We start from the raw sequence: 22,902 nt of genomic DNA on the forward strand, positions 1-22,902 counted from the left end.
TCATTGCAACCTTTTCGTGCGTTCAGGCAGCTCGGAATTAGGAAGGTTCCCATTTGGGAACGTCCCACTTCTGAGTTGATAGAGTTCACATGAGGACAATAAATAGGCAACACGGCCGCCCTCAAAAAATCTGCTGTACTTCTGCTCTCTGAATACAAAGAAGTGACAAACAACCTCATCATCATCCATACAAACCGAAGGATTTTTTTTTTTTTTTTTTGCCATTTTTAACATATAACGAAGCGAGCAAACTAGGCTGGGTAGGCCAACCAAGTCTGGCTATTTCACCACAAATTTCCCAGATGCTCATGATCCCACCATTTCTGCCAGTAAAAGGCCCCCTCACCGTTTACAAGTCAAATGATATCAACATCAGTGCATTATGGAGAGCCTACAATTCCCATAACAGAACTTGGCAGCATCATCTATTAGACCCAATCCGCTTGGTACATTTTTTTCCTGTAAAGGATCAAGTTAAGATGACTAATGAAAGCTGTAGAATACATTACAGACTATCCTAAAGTGTAGAATTAGTGCATTATAAAATGCATAAACGTTCCTATTTGTCTGTTGTGAAATGATTCTTATTATTATAATACAAGTGTATCTTTCCACATATCACAGGCCATGCAGTTGTGTTCATCTGTGTGCGGTCAGCCGCAATAAAATCATCTCCATTCCACTCGGAGTGACGCCACAGCAGGCAATGGAAAGGCTTTGAGGCTTAATATTGAAGTCTGACTGTCCGCCTTTTCTAGCCAATGATGACTACAACCCAAGTGAGATGCACGCAGAGCAGAAGAACAAAAAGACTGAAATGAATTTGCAGCTCACCCGTTGGGAGAAACGGATGTGTTGAAGATGAAGTGATGATCATCTCTGTTTTCTGCTAAAATGAAATATGATGGCGAGGGAGCTCAGTGCCATTTCCTGCCTGGCACAGGAAGCGCCCATCTGGAGTTGAGTGTTGTCTGTACTCTGTTGTTGTGTTGCGTGTTGTTGTAATAGCTCTTGTCACCGCTGTTGCTCTTCTCGGTCCTGTTATCATTTCTGAGGCACTACAGAGGCCGGCCGACACAGACTGGAAGAAAGAAATCACGTTCATAATTCAAGATGCTAGGAGGAGGGGATTGGTAAATGGACAACAAAGTAAGGAGTTAATCATTTGATTTGGGAGGGCGAGTCTGGAGGAGGAAGAGCAGTGAGACGCATGCTGGCAGCTGCCCATACGACTGTCACATCCCACCACCCGCCAGAAAAGCAGAAGGAAGCCACCCGTCATCACTGTGACAACCAACGGGTGACGAGAGGAGGGAGGAAACTTATCCATCAAAAAATGATGCAGGGATGAGTGCGCTCCTTCGCCTCTCTGCTCTCTCTCTCTCTCTCTCTCTCACACACACACACACACACACACACACACACACACACACACACACACACACACACACACACACACACACACACACACACAGAGTACTTTCATATTTCATTTAGGTCATCAAGAATAACTGTCTCAGAGAGGAAATCTCTGATTGGGTCTCATGCTTATTCCACTCAACAACATAACAATGTATTTTCCTCATAATGAAGTGACTGTAAACCCCCCATGGGGTAACAACACAAAGACAAACTGAACGCACAAGAGGAGGGGAGCAGCAATTCAAGTGTGAACTTAAAACACCCCAGAGCCAGACTGTCAGAAAAACACTGAAGGCAAGTACACAAATTCATCTGTAGGAAATGAACCTACAAACATGAAAAATATATATACACTTTTTTTAACCTATGAAGCTGACTTATTAAAACTCACTGTCCAATTTTGAAAATGAATCCACAGTGCTTGTTGTTTCGTAGGAAAATCTACTTCATATTTTTGCTGTAAACTGATCATTTCCAGTCTTACCCTCCACTGGAAAACCTGCCTAATGGATTTCTCATTATAAAGCCAGAACACACACAAAAGCCTAAAAGGAAGGCTACTGTGCATTGCTGTGGCTTCCAAGAATATAAAAACAAGGAGAGGAAACTCTGAGCACACAGCACCATCCAGTGGTTGATTATGTGCTCACGGAGAAGAACCACAGACTATAAAGCCTGCTCAGGAAAACTGAAGAACCAGCTCGTATCTATGACCTGCTGCTCACTAAAAGAGTACTTATCATCTGTTTTTAATTAATAGTTCCTCCATGAAACCTGTTCCACATACTGAAACTGAAAAAATGTAACCTCTCTTTTGGACATATGCTCTTTGCAAGGACAAACTGATCATTAATCTATCACAGATCTTTATTTCTGGTTGTTCATTTAGTTTATTTTGCCAGTGAAAATGTACATAGTTGCTATATTTTCTCTTTACAGATTCACAGATATTAAAAATGGAGATCTAACACACTTTTTGAAGAAATATAGTTTTATGTGTCTATACTTGATATATTTATTGAAGGAAAATAGTGAAACAACAACTGTTAGAGAGGTTTAGTTCTGAGAAGACTACTTCTTCACTCTCCCTTTTTATATTTTTCCCATTCTGTCCAAAGATTTCCACTTTTCACAAACCGACTTCCTCAACCTTTGGGTGGATGCTGCCCCCTGCAGATCAATAGGTCAATCTTCACAGAGGTAGTCGATCCATTGAGTATGTTATTTGGATTTGTCCAAGTAGGTAAAAGTAAACATCAACTTCTGGGTCAATATTACACGTGTCCGTATGCACACACATACACAGCACAAAAACTTCACCCCATTATTTCACTGTCATTAAATGGCTGGAAGACCACGACGGTGTCTGTGGTAAGAACCAACAGGCATGACTGGAATCAGCAGTGCAGGGAGAATAATAAATGAGTGATGAATAATAGAAGAATAATGAAGAATAATGACTCGGAGGTAAAACACACACACACACACACACACACACACACACACACACACACACACACACACACACACACACACACACACACACACACACACAGATATGCACACACACAAGGACAGATAATTATGCAGTATGCCCATTTATCTTTCTCTCAGTGAGACAGTGGTTCCTCTGTCCCCTGTGGTGTGCACAACTTCATTATGAGGAAGTCACAGATGGCCAAAGGGCAAGAGGAGAAACACATCGCACATTAGATCTTACACTGCAAAAGAAAAGGAAATGGTGATGTGAAAAGATTTTAGCAAGAAGTTACAGTTCCCCTTCTGACCAAAAACAACACCATAACTGAAAACAATTAACATCTGCTTTAAATGAAAATTCAGCACACTCACTACACTGTCTCAATCACATATACTGTAACTGAATATAGGGAAATATAAACAACCAAACACATGCTGGTCTGTGCTGTCTGTATAGCAGCACAGCAAAGAAGAAACAATGTCTGAAACTTCAAACCCTGATTACAACTAAATCAAACTGACCTGCTATGTCTGGGAGAAGAATAAAGATTCATGCATTTATAGAAGAGATACAAAAACACAGGCTTATGTATTGCGTAACTAATGAATTAACTCGTGTTGAGATAAATGTATTGATTGAGGGGGGGATCTCAAATTCCTGTGGCTCACTATTAAGCAATTAAGTTGACAGCTAACAGTTTGGTTCCCACTGCATGGAGGAGGATGTGTGACACTTTTGGTGATCTATTCAAAATTCACACTTAAGCGGCATGACTTCCATAACGTTCTGCAGCGACACGCCATCCCATCCCAAACTGTGTTTGATTGACAGCTTCCTCACTCTCCTGTTTACATTCGTTGAGTTGCATTCACATTACCTTTCACGATACAAAGTTGACCCACATGTGATCACGGTACCGATGCAGCGTTGATCAGTGATTACATGAGAGCAATGCTACAATTTAAAACATTTAACATTCAGCTCTTTGGATATTTTTGTACCATAGAATTTAATAGCAGTTGTCAGTTTGTTTCAGTAACAGCTCCATGGTGCAAGAAAAACCACTTCCTACATTTTTGGGATATAACTGTTTGAGTTTTTCATTGTATGTACAAACCCCACGTCTATACCCCAACTGTCTGCAGCTGCACTCTATAGTCCTCTAAACAAAAATAGTCTTTCAGGAGATAGAGACAGGCAAAGAAATAATATTACAGATCACAAAATGGAATGAAATCAAGATGCCAAAACATTTTCAACGTGTAATATGAGGACTAAAACCTGTTTGTTCGCATTGCGGGGACACACTTCCAAGCAATCTTTAGAGATGCTTTTTGGTCATAGTTAGAACACCACACAACTTATGGCAAAAATGATGGTTGGGTTGGGCATATAATGCTCATGGTTAAGGTTTGGTTGACCTTCCACAAAATGTACAGAAATAGGTCAGAACAAGTGACAACAAGTGAACCCATACACAGATAAAATAAAATGTTCTCCATAATAAACCTGCAAGATGTTCCAGTAATTAGATGCTAGTGGGCCAAGCAAAAGTAGCCCATTCATGTTGTCATACTCAACACACCAGATAAAGCACTGCTGTAGCCAAACTCTACACATACACAGCAGCGATTGTTTACTTTTTCGGTTATGTTGCAGCATTTAACTTCTCAACCCCAACAGAAAACATGAAAGTAAAGAAGTGCAGAGCCTACTCACCGACGGATGTCACGCCTGTCAGATCAGGACTGTTGGCGAGGTTCACGGCAAAAGCATCCGTGATTTCCTCCCAGTAGTCGCTCGGTCAAACGTTCTCACCATCCTCGCTGTTGCTCTGCTCCTTTATGTATGGACGTGATATTTGTCCATTTTGGAGCCATGTTTCACTTGGTATTTAGCCACATTATCCAAGTTCACCATGTGACCACAACAGGCTTTTAAAAGATTTACTTCCATTTTTTTTTTTTTTTTTTTTTTGTCAATAAAGATAATTACAATTAAAAAAAAAAGTATCTTGAAAATGATCAATTATACTTATACACACTATATTTTCCAGCTGTCAGAGAAAGTTATTACATTCCCCATTTTCTTTACACTTGTTCACTCCGCAACAGTCAAACAGTCAAAGCAAGCTAAGGGTTGGTGTGAAGCAGGCAGAGTAGCTTTTCTTGCTTCTAGAAGTTCCTCCATTTTATACCCCACATGACCTCAAAAACCTCTGATGTCAATGCAGTAACATTGAGCAGTTATTCAATTCATAAGTACACTGGAGGCACATTATTAACCATGCACAGACCTTCACTCATGGTGCAAAATAACTTCTTCCACAACAACATACAGTCAGCTTGTAGAAACACTTTTGAATTAGTGTGAAGAACAGTAACGATAATATCGATGTATCAGGTCAAATCTGTGGTGATTAAGGATACAATTCACTGAAGCTTATGTCGCTATAAACACTTTAAATGCATGCTGGGAAACTGCGCCCCTAACCCAAATACTACAAAGTATGCATGAAGTCTGTTACAGTTGTGTTAAATTTCTGTGCTTCATGCAGAACTGTATAGAATCCACTCTCTCCTTTTGACCCGCCCTGTCAGCCAGTGAGCGTTCGCCTCAGGTGAAAGTTCTGATGTCAAACTGTCCAACAGCAACAATCAGAGCTGTCATCACAGCCTGAGCCTGAAGGTGACCATTGTCGCAGATATGAGATGTTGGAAACCAAGTGTGTTGAGTGCCTGATAGACTTGCCTTCCGGCTCTGAATTAAATAAAATGCATTAAAAGTTTTTGGAGTCTGGTAAACTGTTTTTCCTGCAGGTCATAAATTGATTGACAGATTTTGAATGTTATAAATTGAAGGCTTTCATGGGTGAGATTGGGTTTATTTGTCATTCTCTGCTGATCTGTGCTTCTCCTTTTGAGATACTTTTTTTCTGTCAATTGTTTTAATGTCAGGCTACAGTGCACATGCTTGTTGACCTATGTAAAAACTGGGGTATGGTATCAATTATTTCTGTACAGTCGTTTTGTTATTTATATGGAAAAAGGAACTTGAAACTTCCCTTCTTTCTGTAACCCAATCTTATACTTCCTCACGCCTAACCTGTGCCTAAAAACATTGATTCATTTTTGCACCTGTTGGCGTGGAGCAACACAGGTATTTTCTTTTTGTTCTTCTCAAACAACATGCTGTGTGGCATTATTCTCCTTTTCTTTTCGTGTGAAAGCACAGGTAAGGACCTTTCTATTAGTGGACGTGATAAAAGAATCCAGAATTTAGGTCTCAAATACATTATTGTGATTTTATTTGTACATCTTGTTGTTCTTTGCAGTTAAATCCCAGATGACACCGATCGTTTACAATACAACGGCTAAAGAAGGTAAAAAAAAATAAAAAAATACATTGTTTTGGCTTCCCAATCGAAATAATTGGTTAAAAATATGACTAATGCAATGTTCTGAACTAAATGCTAATATGCAAATATCTATGCTTAAAGTAACAATGCACGCATGCTATTGTTTGAGTGGTATGATTTTTATTTCGACTACAATTTTAGTTTATAATGTTGTAATTTCTAAATGTTCTAATTAGCACTAAACATAGTGCACAAGTGTTGCTGAGGCTCATGGGAATACCTAGCAACGCAGGTTTAGTCTTGAACAAAAGTTTTGGATAATAAAGAAGAAGTTTTGATGTGACAATTAAGCTAATGAAAAGTTAAGAGATCACCAAAATGATTCCACATCATCCTGTGGGGTGAGTGACAGTTTTGATCTACTGCCAGCGCTATGAAAAGCTAGAGGACCATCAAAGTATTTAGGAGTCATCAAGGATATTGCGCAAAATTTTATAGCAATAAAATCAATGTTGAGGCATTTCACTAAAAAAAACTAAAATGTCAACTTGATGGTGGTTAAATAGGACAGGAATCACCAAGGTTCGCTGAATTCATCCTCTGGGGTGTAACTGGCGGGTCGACAGACAAACAGAACATCGTTTCCATCATGTCACTTGTGTGGCTAAAAATGGTCTGTATTTCTTCTCCCTCTTTCCTTCATCCATTCATCATCTTCCTCTGTTTGTTTCGATAAACCCTCCTCCACAAAGAGCTGTCTCCTCTGCAGCTGGAGGCCACACCAAACTACCCTGTTGCAGCAGGTCAAAGCGTCAGCCTGCACTGCAGCGCGCTCACCACGCCGGCATCCGTCACTTGGTCTTGGCAACGACTGAAAAATCAGACCTGGGAAGAAGTGGGCACTGGGAGGGAGCTGACCCTCACTGAGCCAGAGCAAAGTGGGTCGTACCGCTGCTTGGCTGAGGCATTGTTATCTCCGACGCTAAAGAGCCCGAACCACAACGTCTTTATCATCTCAATGCGAGCAACAGGTTGGTCTGTTTTGACTTCCTTCATATCTGAATGAAAAACTGTACAACAACACCGTTGTCCAATATATTTCAATGTTGATGAATACCAATAGACTCATCATTAGTAAAGTCATGAATGATGAAGAGTAACATTTTGTTGTCAAGTGCTATTAATGCAATGCTTGTTCCACTTTCGAATGTCTATAGTATCATCAGGTCTTTACACCAGGTAACAATTTATAATAATTGAATGCAGACAATTGGTTAACATGCTTTGATCAAGTATTGTCAATTTTGGTGTCAGAAATCACATGACATACTTGGTAAGGAGACCAACGTATTAATAGGGGTCAAAGTGATGCTTTTTGGGAGCCTGATACTAATATTAATGTTATATTTGAGAGTTGAAAAAAATAACAGTAAAAAAATTCTAAGGCTCTCTAAATTTGAGATAACAAACTGAAAAATGCAAAGCTAAAATCGTACAACATTTGAACATCCTGCAAATATCATGGGATAGAATCCCTTTTATTATCTGAACTGTTATTTACTTGTATTTCTGTGCTGTTTCCGCAACATACAATAGTGGGAGAGAATTTAGGAATTGCTGCCTTCGTCCTTTCTCTTCTGGCCTTGATAATCAGCCTCACTGTTCTTGGGCTGGGCTGGCAAAGACTTGGTGACAGACTGACTGTCTCCGACACTACAGTTAAAGGTAAGGAGCACCTTGAAGCACTTTGCTCAAATTATTGTTCGTGGATCATTTCATTCTGCTTTTTTTTTTTTTTTTGTGGTTTTACAGGACCTGAAATGCAATCAAAGTAAGTCTTAACAGAAGAATCATACACTCTTAATTTGTACATTTATATTGGTGTTTGAACTTTGTTCTCATGCCCTAAGCCATCTGTGTCATACAGCTGTATTTATTGAAAGACTGATCCCATTTTTCTGCAAACCAGGGGAGATTTGCCACAGACTGACGATGACGGAGATGTGTACATTAATTACACAAGCACTAACCAAGCCTACACTGATCTGGATCCCACCAATGTGACTGGGGACAATATGTACTCAGATCTGTCATGAATGATTATCTGAGTGAACGTTGAGACGTGTAATAAAAAGAGGAAGATTGATAAAAGGAGCTGCAGACTTCAGCTTGGTTTTATTTGCATGAACATTAGGTTTATGTGGTAGATGCGGTTTGCTGTATGCAGTTTGTCATGGTGTGGATTTCCTGAAAGTATGTGTTTGGTTACATTTGATATATTTTTACACAGGTCATGCATTATATTCTGAATGTGGTATAAACCCATAGCTGTTATAGGTAGATGAAAATGTTCCCACGTTCCTTTTGTGAATAGATGAGTCGATGTACCCTGTTGTGCTCCTCCGTGATGTCAGAAACTGATTTATAATTTATTTTAATCATTACATAGCATATTAAACATACAAAAAATATGCTTTATTAACGAAATAGGCAATATGTAGTATAACAAACAAAGCTCCTTTGCCTTTTGGAAGATCAAAATGGCACAAACCTTTGAGTGCTATAAAAATAACAAAGTTGTTCCACTCAATATAAATAAGCATCATTCATCTCTTTCGAAACAACAAATAAGTAAATAAACAATACAATGTAATTCATATACATCAAAAAGCTGAAAAAACAATAAGCACTGGCTTTCTTTGTTCCTGTGAATCATGGGATTTTTACCACGGGATGTCGGTGCAATGTCACAATACCGGATGCCAGAGGGGAAACATAGCTCAAGCATTATTACTTCTGTTCCCTGGTGGGACAATACTGGATATAACTTGCCCAGGCAAAGCTCCAAAAAAAAGTAACTTCTCTGAGGGGAGACACAAATCTCATTATACTGTATTTTATTGATTTAATATCATGTGAAGTTGAAGTGCATAGAGCATTGTATCCAAAACAAAGTGGCTGTAGGCTTTAAATAAATATCTATTACTCTTGATTTTCTTCTGCTGTTAGCGCGTTACTATGTGCCTAACAACAGCTGTGAGAGGATTTAAATAATGTGTCTACATCCGTTAACCTCATCCTTCTGTAAAATTTTCAGTCATGTGTTTTTTTTCTATGTGGTTGTGGTTGCAGAACTTCTGTTTTACAACTTGTGCTTGACACAGAAAGAGCAGAAATACTGCAGCAATTCAGACCACAGCTCCGACAAATTCAATGTCAGGACAACCACGTCAAATTGCCTGAAAGAAGGCTCAAAAGATTTGAAGTCACCAACATTATACACTTAAAAGCGCTTCCAGAGGTACAAAACACTGTTATGTCATTTTTAACAGCATGTTAAAATATCTACATTTTTATACATACAGTATATTATAAATTGTTGAGTCAATTCTCATTGGGCTGTGGGTGCTCGCTGTGGAGTCTCTGGCTCTGATTCCTGCTGTCCAGCTCTGAGGTGACCGTCTGTGAGCATCCCTCTCCTTTCCCTAACTTTTTCAAATGAGCCATGATGAACCTTCGAAACTTCCTTGTAGCAAAATAATAAACTACAGGATCCAAAACGCAGTTGAGTCCCATAAGAACCAAAGTGATCTGATGCATGTCGTTGAGCGCCTGCAGAGTGTTCTGGTCCCAGTCCACGTGGCCCCAGCCGTCTCTGATCTGCAGCACCGCCAGAACCCAGAGGCCCTGAACGACGTGGTGGGGCAGGAAACACAGAACAAAAACCCCCACCACTGCCCACAGCATCTGCAGAGCTCTCCGTTTCACCCCCGTGGGCCTTTTAGATGCAAAGGACATCTTCCTGGTGGACTTTCTAGATATAATCGTTGCAGACCGTAATTCAGACTGGGGAGGATTTTGAGAAAGTAAGGCTCGCGCGATAAGGAAATTACACACCACGACGAGGAAAAAGACAACAAAGAACATTCCAATTATTAAAAAATGTGTGGCAGCCACTTTTCTCTTCTGACCATCATTTACATTCTCGTACCCCTCAAAACAGCGAATGAAGCCGTCGGAGTCTGTGTGGATTGCTGGAGACACCAGTTGTGGAATAGCAATGGAGATGGTGCAGACCCAGATGACAACACACACGATGATACCACGACGACTGCGGTCTGAGGAGGCCGCGTCCAGAGGCCTCGTCACCGCCCAATATCGGTTGACACTGATGGCTGCGAGGAAGAGGATGGTGCCATAGGTGTTGATGAAAAAAAACGAACCCGTCACCCGGCACATGAAATCTCCATAGATCCAGTGGCCCCGACGACTGTAATAGCCAATCCAAAAGGGAAGGACAAACACAAAGAGGAGATCAGCGATGGTCAAGTTAGCCATGTAGATGCGGATTTCTCCCATGGCCCTGGCTTCACGGAGGCAGCGCAGGACGAACAGGACGTAGAGGTTAGCAAAGACGCCCAGGATGAACATGATGCTGTAGACAACTGGGAAGAGCATGTAACGAAACTCGGAGTCCATGAAGGTTGAGTTATCGCTGGGTGTAGAGTTCACACCAGGCGTCTCCGTCACTCCAACTTGTTCCGTGGTTGCCAAAACGTTGTTCTGTGAAAAAACACGTTCTCATCAGCATAATTTGTCACCACAACATAAAACATTGTAATTCTGACTTAAAGCTGAATGAATCAAGAGTTTTAAAGATGACGTGTGTTAGAAATATACCTGCATGTGCCATTTGTAAGTTCTGTCTGAAGGTGTTTCGATCAGGAAGAGGGTCACACAGAGTCAAACTTTGGTTTTGTCATGATTTTTTTTTTTTTTTTTTATTGTGATGGTAGGGAGGTAAAGTAAAACAATACTTATAACAATAGAATAATGTCAATAAACTAATAGAGTTGAAAGAAATGCTCATCCCTCTGAGAATGTTATCTTCCCCGTATTATTTCTATAACGTGTAATGTTTACCGTAACAGAGGTGGACACAGTGTCATATGTTTAGTCCTTTCTTTCTCCCTTTGAATCATTCAGTATCTATCCTATATATAACTTCATTTTCTCATCTGTTTTGTTCCCTCTTTTATCTCCCTTTCCTCCATCCATTAGTTTAATCAATCAATTAAATTGGCTGGTAAGAGTGCTTTATTTTTTTTTTATTATTGCTTTATTATTGCTTATTATTGCTATTTGCTTCAGTATATTTTCTGAAACACTTAAGAGCAAATAGCGCTCCCTCTGACGAAGCACATTACATAAAGTATATTTTTCAAATCTTCTGCTCTTCTGGTCCATGTTTATATCATATTTCATCTTTTTTTTCCTACTACCAGATTCCTGAGATTCGTGAAACATTTACGTTTCAATACGTTGGGTGAAAGGACACAAATGTTGATTTAAAATGTTTAGACTGATCGAATGACACATCTCTGTCTTAATTGTACCTGGAAGACTATGCACCATCAAACCCAGACAGAGACATTGAGGTGGAATTTGAGACTATTAAAGGTTTACCCCTGACACAAAAATGGTAAAGAGCTGAGAGGATTTACTGGAGCCAATGAGGATCTCCTGATATCATTGTCTCCAACGTGACTTGAACTAACTCCGAAAAGACTGAAAGCAAAGTGAGCAATGTCTCATTATCAAAACAGAAAGTCAGACAAAAGAACCAGCGAGAAAAGAATCACATGATCTTTTAGACTTTAACCTGCTATAAATGGACTACCATTAAGTAATATGTGCGCAATCAAAATGTGTGAAGATTTTAGAGGAGAATTGTTCTGCAGTTACAGTCAGGGGTGAAATTAGACGATATTCACCATGTTTCTTCCTCTGTTTGGGTACGAAAGAGGGCTGATTTTGCAGAAATGCTCAGATCTTCCAGAGAAACGGCGAACTGTGAAAACAAAGACATGTTGAAGCCTGTTGAGTGAAATCTGAGAGAAGAAGGAAAACCCAGATAGCTTGCGATAAAGTAAATTAAAGATGACATTTATAGTCTAACCCCGACTGTAACACAAAAATTCTTGAAACCTGGTAAAAGCTGTGATGAGCTATTGATGATTAGAATTGGGAGTAAACAGTCGTAACATATAAATATGAGCAAACTTAATTTCATAATAACATCGAATAAAGAAATAATGTGTCCAGCATCTGGCTTTTTTTTTTTTAAATAGATTTTTTATTAGTTTGTATCTTATACAGCTACATCAGCTTCTCACCTTAAATACTGGCTTTATCTAATCTACCTTAAAATTGTCATTTTTCTATTAAAACTATAATAAAGGCGTGGGTGTCAACTTACCGGAGTGTTTCTTCGACTCCAAAGTGATCCAGGGTGTACACACTAAATGCCTCCGCCGCTTAAGTTCAATAGAGGTGTGGTTAATCTGTCAAACCTGGTGCTTGTGTGCGTGATAGAGAGATAGGGGGGAGGGGAGGGGAGGAGGTGAGTTAGTTGGTGTGGGAGTGCTTCACAGTTCAAGATGCAAACGAGGAGAACTTCGTAGGAAATCCCCCCCCCCCCCCCCGCCCGCATGGCGCAAGATGCAGATTCACGTCCATATTTTCTCAGTTCCTGTTCTTCGAGACGAAGAGACGCCCACTTTTAGGCAATCTTGGAATGAAGTAACAGGTTTGTATTTTCCTCATGTTGATGTGTTGCTTTGAGGAAATGGAGACAACAGTAAACAGACAACTTCTTGTTTTTATCTCTTTTTTTTTTTTCTTTTTTTTTGGGGGGGAGAATATAACTTTTACAGATGTAATAGATTCGTAGGTAAATCAAGGAAAACAAGCATTTTATTCAAACTTCACACAATTTTGAGGATAGCAGCTATTTTAAATCATCGTCCCTACGTGTCTGGGATACAAGAAAAAAAACACAAATGTCTTTTTAAACTTAAGGACACTTAAAAGACGAGACAAATTTTTTTGTTGTTGTTGTTGTTCACAACACCGCCTTTATTTTGCCCCCAAATGAAAGCCAAAATCCCTTCAACTTTCTGAGCATTTGCTTTGTTTTCTTTCGAAGTGACACGGAAGACGAGGTCTCTAATCAATTCACAGGCTGTCAGTCAATGTAATTAAAGAAGTTTCTGTCTCGTCAAGTGAGTCACGATTGGAGCTATTAGTGGCAACGATGACAGTTTATCAGCCGGTATATAAATACAGATTTGATTGACGTCATACCTTTATCGCTCCTTTACGTCGCCCAGATGTGCAGACACGTTTCGCTGGGCAGTGGCATTTTTTTTATTTTTATTTTTCTTTACAGTGCACCTCTGCATCAAATGTACCGTCGCACTTGCCTCCACCTGATGTTGGCACGCTGTGGTAAAATGTTAAATGGTCAGCACTTGTACCTCCCTAAATTATACTTAATGTTGTGAGATGTGTACATCACTCTTCCCTCTGTGTCAGCAGATGGGCGAGTGACTGGGGTGGCGGAGGCGCGCAGCGTAGAGCGGTAGTTCTGGTTTCACAGTTCAGAAGAGACCTCGGTCAATTTTCAAACCAATTTCCACAAACATGATCCAGATAAGTCTTCAGTGTATGTTGTACTGTCAAGAGGACTACACTGCTCCCTAACTTGTGGGCCCATTGGGCAGCTGAGGCAAGTCGGCAGTAATGCCTTCTGACCACACGGTGGCGGTAGAGACCAATAAAAAAAGGAGCACGGTATTCCTTTGTTTCAACCAGTAGGGGGGGGGGAGGCTATATACGTCTCTGTGTGAACTCTATGAAACCTATTCTTTGCCTGTAGTTCAAAGCTGCACCAACCAACCAACCCCCCCCCCCCCCTCACACACACACACACACACACACCAACTACCCCCCCCACACACACACACACACACACACACACACACACTTCCCCCTGTGGTAAATGTTTAATTCCAGCTCCAATGTATGAGCACACAAAACAACACGTCCTCCTCTCCCTGGTGCCACAGTATAATTCCTAGATTAAGGTTAACGAGCCTCCCCAACCTTATTGCTGTTATTATGGCTTGGCAGCGGAACAAGACAGCAGAGCTTTTTGGTGGTTGTGCCCCGCATGACTGCCAGACGTGCTGTGCCATTGCCGGGTATACTGTAAAAAAATAAAAAATAAAAAATCTTTTCACATGCAACTTGTTGCTCATGGTTTGGGTGTGGATTCAAAAGATTCCACTGTAAGTCACAGAGATTTGTCTCGGTCATGAAATGGAGAGCAGCTTATGGGAGATGTGGTTTGGTTCAGCGTAAGGTACTGGAAACATGTTGTTTTTGAACACGTGTGTTGGTCGTCTCGGGCCCTTTCTGTGTGGAGTTTGTATGTTGTCTGTGCGGGTTTCAACAGGGGGGCCCTGGTTTCCTCCCACAGTCTACAGACAGCAAAGTTTAATGGCAAGCCATTAGTATGAATGTGTGTTAATGGCTGTGTGACTTATTTGTTAGCCCTCTTAATGACTGGGAACCTTGAAACTGCAGTTGGAATTGACTTGGAAAACTCTGCTCACAACATTCTGCTCTCAGGGCCACTTTGAATCTGAAAATAAATCAAATTAAGTTTTGTGACTTGAGGTTGTGCGACTTGAAATTAGTTAAATAAATGTTGAGTATTAGAAACTTGGAAAAACTAACAGTGGAAACTCGTCTCTTAGGTAAGAGGAAATGTTTTATATTTTGGAAAATATGCTTATTTGCAGTTTTTTGGATGGTACAATTGATACCTAACGATTGATACCTATACTCTAATTTTCCCATGATAAATATGAGTCTATGACTGGAAACAGCTAACCTAGTGGATTTTGTTACTTCTGGGAGTAACCAGGCCAGCTGTTTGGCTTGGTGCTATGCTAAACTAACCATCTGCTGGATGTAGAGGTACAGATCTGTGCAGACATGAGTGGTATCAGTCGTCAAGCTAAATCACGTTTGTTTCCTGATGAAACTAGAATTACAGCCTAGAGGTTGTAAACTCTGCCAACAAGTCGAGTTGCGGTTTATATTCATGCCTGTACAGACAATATATGTCCTTATATCCTTATATGTTTAAGAAAGGATAAAAAGATATAATACATGCTTGGCCAATAAAGCTGATTGTAAGTTGCCGCCACGGCATTTAAATGCGACCAAAATTGACGCAGACATTCTTTGGATAGTAGATATCCGTGTTTTCAAGGGGGTCTGCAGCGATATTAAATATCTTCCTGTAATGTGTAGTGTATGCAAAACTTTTGCAATTTCTCCAAACGTTTCAACTTCACTAAAAGTTGAATCACCATCAACAGACCAAGGTGCGTGCGAGGGCCTGCGTATCACTGCTTGCAGTTTTAATTATGTTATTGAACTTGAAGCTATATTGACATTTTCACAACTTGTGAGAACACTTGGTATAGTTAAATTAACTTGTATTTTTAAGGAAGCAGGGAAACTATGTTTTAAAGTTGATCCAGCTTCAGAAGTTTTACAATAGAATGTTAAATAATGGTTGAGATTCTAATATAGACATCCTGTGTTGCACTGGAAAAAGTGATACTGTTCTGTGTACTGTTGACTTTACACCTTCCCCTGGCTCTTGCCTGCAGGCCTTGGTTCCTTTTCTCAAACACAGTCCTCTGCACTGCCTCCAACAGCCCAGACAAAAAAGAGAAAATAATCAGATACAGATTCATGCAGGTGATCGATGATGTTCTGCACTGCTGCACCGTCAGTCCAAGGAATCCTTCCTCTGGAGGAGTGGCTGTACTTTCAATCCAGGTGTACAGAGACAAAAAGAAGGAATGCTGCCAGCAGCCCAACAGCTATCGTTTTTTAATAGGATAGTTACTTTTGCCTGGAAGAGCTTTATAGTCAGAAGTCATGCAGGGACGCAGGAAGGGAGGGAGCTGCCTGTGTGGAGCTCCTCTTGTCCCATTAACACCTTTTCACAGTTGCTCCTTCACCTCAGCTTGACCTTGAGTCACTCTACCTCTGGCAGACATGAAACACCCAAGTAGGATATTTCACACTGGAAGGCTCTATACTCAGGCCACTTCAGCAGGAGTGAGAGAAAATACGAGGTTGAGAATTGATAAATAGCTGCATGTCCTGCATGGCGGAGGGGTCTTGGTAGACTCCAGAGTGTGTAGGTCTCTCTCAGGCAGATTTACTGCATGCCAGAGGCTGAGGATTGAGGAATGTCCCCCTGCAGTGAGAAAGAGAGGGCCATGGGAGGGTGAGCGAGACAGGCTAAGGCATCTGTACTTCAAGATGATATAGGACCTGACAGTAAGACAGGACTTCTTTTTTTTTTTTATACTTATCAAAGGATTTGGAGCTCTCGCTCTCTCTCATGGGACATTGTGTGTATTTTCAAATTAAAACATAACAACCTCAAATATCAGAAGAACTAAGAGCCGTTTGAAGTCAGGTTGAACTGGAAAAGACTGTCTAAGCAACTGAGATCCACATGACAAAATCAAACAAGGGTGGCTGTCTTTAAAAATCATCCCATCGGAACATAGCGTGTGCTTGACTGCACTGGATAAGCGCATGTCAAGCTGCCCCACATTTTGATCCATCAGGGTTACATCTGTTTAAATACTGGCCATAACCCACTCTAAGATGACAGTGAATTAAGCACATTAATCCTCATCCTCATTGTAAAAAGGACAGAAAGCAGGAAAGCACCAGCATAAGCCATATTGTGACATACAATCCTCCCACTTTGGTCTCATTTTTAGTTGTTGCACGCTCATTTTGTAGTCAAAGGAATGCTGTCAGGTGACTGCTGACCCAAGCCTCGCACTCTGTACTATTGGCCGCTTGTAATTTTGGTGATCCACGCAGGATTATTAGAGATTATCTGCTGGTGCAGCCACTGCAAGTCACTCCGGATAAGATAAAATACCTAAAATGTGAAATTCAAATAGCAAAACCATGCAGGCCTCCGCTTGAAAGACAATCTTTTAAAAATAATTTCGTTGTGATTTGCGAGGTCCATCTTTAACTTCTTACGGGAACATACAAATTCATGTTTCTGGCTGGTGAAGGATGTTTGTGATTAGGAAGGATGTTGGCCAGAAACCTGCTCTTCCTGAATCAGCTTGTCTGTGTGTGCTACAGTATGCAGCGAGGGGGATTGCATTTCCCTGAAACCCGGTCCTCGTGCATCAGATTGCAGTCTGTGTAACGCATTCGCATTTATATCATTTGATGTATTAAGGCAAATTCCCAAAATGACAGAAACTTGTCTGTGCATGAGCCAAACCTCTCAAGATGGATGAAACACGACCAATACGCATCCTTATAAAAAAGAGGCATTTTCCATGCCTGTCTTTACTTACATGTCATCTCACTGTTTCTATTGCCCTGATGGATGTTTTCATGCTTTGCTTCTTTTTTAGATGAAGGGTTGTTTTAATGTGTAAAGCAGACCGGTAGCTCTGGAAAGTGAGGAATAAGCAGGAATAAGGAATTTTGCAGCTTTCTTTCTAACACTGTGCCTTTGTATTTTAAGAAACATGCAAGAAAAAAAAAAAAGCCACAACGTTTATCCAAAAAAATGTGTAGGCACTCATGAATATTCACATACACCTGTGCTTGGCTTCCCCGCTGTGGCATCCAGGTGTCTGGGCATGCCTGGCCAGGCCTGGCCATGCCTTTGGCTCGCAGCAGCTTCTGAAGGGGTTTAATTTCTCTTTGATTACTTGGTATCTTTGGTATCTTTCCCCACCTGGAGAGACTGACAACATTAGTTTTGCCTCGCTTAGCCCATAAAGTCAAGTGATGTGACTGGAATGGTATGGCCGTTTGAGAGAGAGGTGTGTTTCAGGAGCGAGAAACAAAGGCTTCGCTGGGGCAATCTACCCGAGGGACTCCTCACATAGTCAAGGTCACTCATGAACATCCATTAATTGTATTTTTTGGCCACTCCCCAAACACAGCGACCAACAATGTGCAGCTGGTGTTACTTTTGAATGGCAACCAGGCAGCGCAGATTTGACTTTTGATAATGCAACAGTCTTAAAATGACGACAGTGTTGATGTTCTCTTGTGCTGCCAAATAAAGTAGCGTTTCGCAAGAATGAATCCAAACTGTTCAAGAGATACAAAAACAAGCCCTTCGCTGTGTGTGTGTGTGTGTGTGTGTGTGTGTGTGTGTGTGTGTGTGTGTGTGTGTGTGTGTGTGTGTGTGTGTGTGTGTGTGTGTGTGTGTGTGTATCATTGTGTTTGTCTGCATGGACCTCACCTGGTTGACTGGCTGCCTATCATGTACATGTATAAGGAGGTATTTTATTATCTCACTGAAATAATTTCCCCTGTTACGCAACTAAAGGACAATGAACACCCAATGAAGAATTTACTGCCCCGCCATAATCATGCTGCAATAACAGAGTTGACAATACACCTCTGTTCAAGTTAATATGCTGAATTACTGCAGTGATCTTCAAGTAAGCACACCCTATGGCTATTGGTTCAAACTGAGGAGTTACACACGCAGGTGCAGAGATAGTGGAGAGGTCGCACTGCGTGATGGCACAAATGGTGGACGGTTTGAGCTGCTGAACGACCCAGAGACTCTCCAACGTTATCCGCCGTCACAGAGCAGAAGACTGGGAACAGAAGGGAATGGGAGTGATTGTAGTGTCACTATAGTCGGAGGGTTTCTGAGGAAAACTAGGGATATATATCAAATGTTCTAGAGGGAATCAATGCATTTTTACAGAAAATACAAAACAAATATGAAACAAAACAAACAAACAAAAAAATTATTATTGTAACATTTAATTCAGATGGCAAAAGTAACATTACAACTAGACTAGACTTCAAATACGTCACACAGGTCTGGCTTTAAATAAACATGTCAATGTTATCTCACTTGACATACTTTCTTACTTTATTTCACTAGAGAAGGACTTTTTTTCATTTGAGGTTTACCTGCTTTTAGAATAAAATTTAGTCCATATCAAGTCACTTTTATAAAATCCATAGAACCCGAGGGGTCCTTTAGAAAGTATTGTTGTCAAATGGTTTAAAAAAAAATTAAAAAAAAAAAAAATCTTCTGTCTCTACTTATACTCAATGGTGAGATTAAAAATAGCCTACATTTATTTATTTTTTTACAAAAGTCTAGGCCTATATTAAAAATATACAGGGATCATATGGAAGACTGGTGTTTACAATGTTTTGATAAGTATAGCCTTGTCTCCACACAGGCCCAGTTGGGATTTGCCTGCATAGATATGTGGGAGAGCGAGAGCGAGAGAGAGAAAGAGAGGCGGGACTTTGCAGTCGGGGCAGGGCGTTCTCTTTGCGGTCAGACCGGGCAGAGTCATCCCGAGGGGTGGGTCCTCCGGCAGCAGAAAAAAGTAAAACCCACCTTTTTTCATTGTTAAGGACGCGGTGGAATGTGATGGTTTGATCTCAAACGGACCGGGGAGGGGAATATCCGAGAGGAAAAGGACCAACGAAAGCGGGTGTGGGAAAGGGGTAAAAGCAGAAAAAAAAAAAAAAAAAAAAAGCGGTCTCTTCCCCCCCTCCCTCCCCACCACCCCAACCTCTGTCGCCTCCCAACTCTCTGGTCTTGTCTTGAGAATATGTGGATGAACTTGTCCCGGCCGTGTCGGCGGCAGCAGCGAGTCCTACCGCCCGCATGAGCTCAGCCCCGTGTGAAGTTGTGGATTTTACCTCTGCGTTTTTCTGACCCGGCTGGCGGAGCCGCTAAGGTAAAAAAAAAAACAGAAAAACAACAACAATAACAAAAAACGCGTATTGTTTTGCAGCGTGTGTGTTTGGGATTCGGAAGGGGAAAAACAAAACTGCATTCAGGGGTTCAGACAGCTGCTTCCTGAGTTGGACTCGGTCAGTCGGGACTGCAGAAGTCTGAACTGCGGCAAGTTTTTCAACCCTCCTCCTCCTCGTCTTCGTCGTTTTTCTTCTCCTCCTCCTCCTGCTCCTGCTCCTCCGCTCGGTTTCGAGCCAAAGGGATGCATCCAGGTTTGCGGCGAAAACCTCAGGTGGTTGAAATGTAGCCGTGAATTGACCGTTTCCGTCTTATTTCGATAACGCGTCATCGTTTTGTGGAAGGTTTCCCGTATTTCGGCTGCATAATTGTTGCACGCGTTCGCGCGCATGTCCTTTTCGCATAGGCTGCTGCATATTAAACTGTACGTCTAAATATGAAGTTTAAAAAAAAAAAAAAAACATACCAAAATTCAAGTGCAGGCCGCTTGTTCTGTGTTCTTGACATTCATGTTGTGGCCACAACCTGGTGGAGACATTATCTCCGCGCCATGAACCGCTCTGGTTTCGTTTTAACTCGTCTGGAATTTTAGGGAATTTTTTTTTTTTTTTTTTCCCCTCCTATAGGCTACAAGAAGTCCAAAAATGTTTCTTCTGTTAACGTTTAAGCAGCATAAACGGACATTGTACCGGACTGTAACACAGTTTGGGGCCCAAAAAACAGTGGGACAAACCGTTCGCACCAACACAATCCAGGTGTGTTTACACACAGGAGATATTGCGCTCCGTGGGAAATATGACATTTTGTTTGCGTTTGCTGCAGTATTTACTGTAGCATGGCATATAAACGAGTATATTGACGCATACTTTGGTTGTGATAAGTTGCAGGCTACACGTCACAAAGTCACTGTTGGGATTTTATTAGATCAGTCGATGATGCAGGCAGACCACTAAATGAATATTAAACTGATTTTAACATTTGGAGATTTGAACCTCCCCCAGCTGGTGAGGTTAGGCCTTTTAAGGAGACTTTTAAAATAGTTCACTGTTAATTAAGCCATTTGGCAGCTGTAAGAAGAGACTGAATTGTGCACATGTCCCTGTGTGCATTCGTCAGTCTTTGAAGGGTGAACAACCATCATGTAACACAGAAATATTTTCTTGAATGTAAACACTGAAATTTAATCAGAAGAATAGTACTCTTAAAAAAATAATTTGTCAGGGAAAAAAACAAAATATACTTTGTCTTAATATTCAAATGGGACACTTTGCTGCATTTATTTAATATAGAAAATTGTGCCATGTTTTCTTACTGACTAAACTAATTGAACATTAGACCACAACTAAGACAAATCTAAATTGTGGTCCTACATTACTGAGAAATTCATTATGTCCTTGTTCTGTTTGAGCGCCTGTGCGTGTTTGTTTACCCTCACATGTGATGGAATGTGTAATGCAGCATGGGCTCCACGTACACCTATGAAAACGAGGTGGCAGAGGTGAAGTCTGAACAGTGAGTGCCCTGTGCTCCATCACCACAACAGTAATAGACTGGAGTGTGTGTGTGTGTGTGTGTGTGTGTGTGTGTGTGTAAACAGCAGAAAAGGTAGTGGTGGAATACTAATCTGCCAGGTGGGGCTCGTAAAGAGCTGCGCGGGGAGGGAAGGAGGTGGAAGGAGGTGGAGGGGACCTGCCTTGACCTGTTTCAGACACGAAGGAGACAAAAAAAGAAAAAGAGGAAAGAAAAAAAAATCCCTGATGACTTTCCAGTAAGGCTCGCCCTCCCAGCCGGCTGTAGATTATACCAGCTGAGGTATCAGCCTGTGCTGCTGTGAGCCCACTTTCCTCCTGGACGCAGCACAGGCACTTGCTTGTCATGGTGGTAGATGTGTGACAAGGGTTTCCTTTGGTATTTTTTTGGTGGGATTATTGCACCGCATGCGGAGGGAATGTCTGCACTTTATGCTGTCACTTTGGAAATGCTGGGTGAAATGCGAAGGGAAAATCAAATGAGAGTAGCAGCAAAGTGGAGAGTGAGATGTCTAAATTTCCCCTGATTACAGCCTGGTCCGTTCATTTCCACTGCTGGGAAATTATGCTCCAAGTTTGGTTTGGTTCAATTGGCTCTCGGGAGGAACAATTCCCAGCTGATGCCCTCTGTGACCTTCTCCCCTCAACATGATGGCTCAGCACAATGATAGCCGTGAATGTTGACAGAACGGGAGCGCCGCCACCACCTGTTCTGCGATCTTTCGAGTGACTTTAATCCCGTGAAGCGAAAGCTACTCGGGAGTTTGCACCTTGTCCTGTCCAGAACTTGTCGCCTGCCATGTAAAGTAATAATCATACCTCTCTCTCCTCTTTTACGACCTGGGCTATACCACGCATGATTGGTTTTCCACTCCGCAGAACGCTGCGACCGCCCTATGAAACTGCCTGCACTGCTTTGGGTGAAACCAAAAACTAATCATTATGGGTGTCCAATAAGGGTAATTATCAGACTAAGCACTGGACCTGGGGATTACGGAGTGGCTAAATGACTGCTCTGGGGATTAAATTAAAATATTGAGGTTTTCTGCCTGGGAGAATCAAACCACTGGGAATGTCAAGCCCAGCCTGTCGGTGGTAATATCACTGCCAGTCTGCCCATCAGGGTTTATGCACAGTGTTAGTGTAGCGCGATCGCACAGCAGTGTGGAATTACAGGACATGGACACTGACGTCATGTTGTTGCAAGTGCATAGAAATAAGAATGGATGTTGTTGTTGCTTAGAAGTACGGGAAAAACACAAACCGTAGCTTACTTACCACCAGTAACAACAACACGTTGAATGAAGATTAGTTTTATTGTCGAACCATCTTTTATTTCAAATTGCATGTTTTATCAAACCAAGTCCAAAAACATTGGCGTTTACTATCGTATGTGACAAAAGAAGCCCAGAAATTGCTTGAAGATGGCTGAAATTATTTCACC

The 22,902-nt window shown here is 41.3% G+C and overlaps 4 protein-coding genes across 7 annotated transcripts in view; 2 read left to right on the forward strand and 2 right to left on the reverse strand.

Annotated features, from left to right (window-relative positions):
* pacrg (PARK2 co-regulated) overlaps positions 1–5,026 on the reverse strand; it is a 196,045-nt gene extending 191,019 nt beyond the window's left edge. For 2 of the 3 annotated variants that reach the window (XM_069707108.1, XM_069707106.1), the window contains exon 1: positions 4,622–5,026. The gene's annotated coding sequence lies outside the window, so the exon portion shown is untranslated. Of the gene's footprint in view, positions 1–834; positions 1,082–4,621 lie in introns of all 3 variants that reach the window. The other variant, XM_069707107.1, reaches the window with a different exon arrangement.
* A 1,026-nt stretch (positions 5,027–6,052) lies between these two features.
* Positions 6,053–8,424, forward strand: LOC138625869 (uncharacterized). The gene is made up of 6 exons (XM_069707109.1): positions 6,053–6,136; positions 6,237–6,284; positions 7,013–7,291; positions 7,857–7,985; positions 8,073–8,091; positions 8,230–8,424. Exons 1-6 carry the CDS (start codon positions 6,091–6,093, stop codon positions 8,354–8,356), a joined length of 648 nt encoding a protein of 215 aa, XP_069563210.1. The 5' UTR covers positions 6,053–6,090; the 3' UTR covers positions 8,357–8,424.
* A 224-nt stretch (positions 8,425–8,648) lies between these two features.
* Positions 8,649–12,588, reverse strand: ptafr (platelet-activating factor receptor). 2 transcript variants are annotated; one of them, XM_069707104.1, is made up of 3 exons: positions 12,520–12,588; positions 12,035–12,111; positions 8,649–10,823 (listed from the first exon to the last, which is right to left on the reverse strand). In XM_069707104.1, the coding sequence occupies exons 2-3, from the start codon at positions 12,035–12,037 to the stop codon at positions 9,645–9,647; spliced, it is 1,182 nt and encodes a 393-aa protein (XP_069563205.1). In that variant the 5' UTR covers positions 12,038–12,111; positions 12,520–12,588; the 3' UTR covers positions 8,649–9,644. The 2 variants fall into 2 exon arrangements, with proteins under 2 accessions (XP_069563205.1, XP_069563204.1); XM_069707103.1 differs by lacking the exons at positions 12,035–12,111; positions 12,520–12,588 and adding an exon at positions 10,941–11,367.
* Positions 12,589–19,732: 7,144 nt separating this feature from the next.
* Positions 19,733–22,902, forward strand: part of luzp1 (leucine zipper protein 1) — a 46,087-nt gene continuing 42,917 nt past the window's right edge. The window contains exon 1 of the mRNA XM_069707111.1: positions 19,733–19,912. The gene's annotated coding sequence lies outside the window, so the exon portion shown is untranslated. The remainder of the gene's footprint in view (positions 19,913–22,902) is intronic.

The sequence above is a fragment of the Brachyistius frenatus genome, unplaced genomic scaffold, assembly GCF_029030835.1.
Source record: "Brachyistius frenatus isolate BFR_SWC_R1_liver_20210118 unplaced genomic scaffold, ASM2903083v1 Contig_67, whole genome shotgun sequence".
NCBI classification, from domain to species: domain Eukaryota; kingdom Metazoa; phylum Chordata; class Actinopteri; family Embiotocidae; genus Brachyistius; species Brachyistius frenatus.

Coding starts and splice junctions, on each gene's coding strand:
- LOC138625869 (XM_069707109.1), top strand. CDS start 6,091: ATGCTGTGTGGCATTATTCTCCTTTTCTTTTCGTGTGAAAGCACAG. Junction 6,137..6,236: donor CTTTTCGTGTGAAAGCACAG/GTAAGGACCTTT, acceptor TGTTCTTTGCAG/TTAAATCCCAGATGACACCG. Junction 7,292..7,856: donor CATCTCAATGCGAGCAACAG/GTTGGTCTGTTT, acceptor AACATACAATAG/TGGGAGAGAATTTAGGAATT.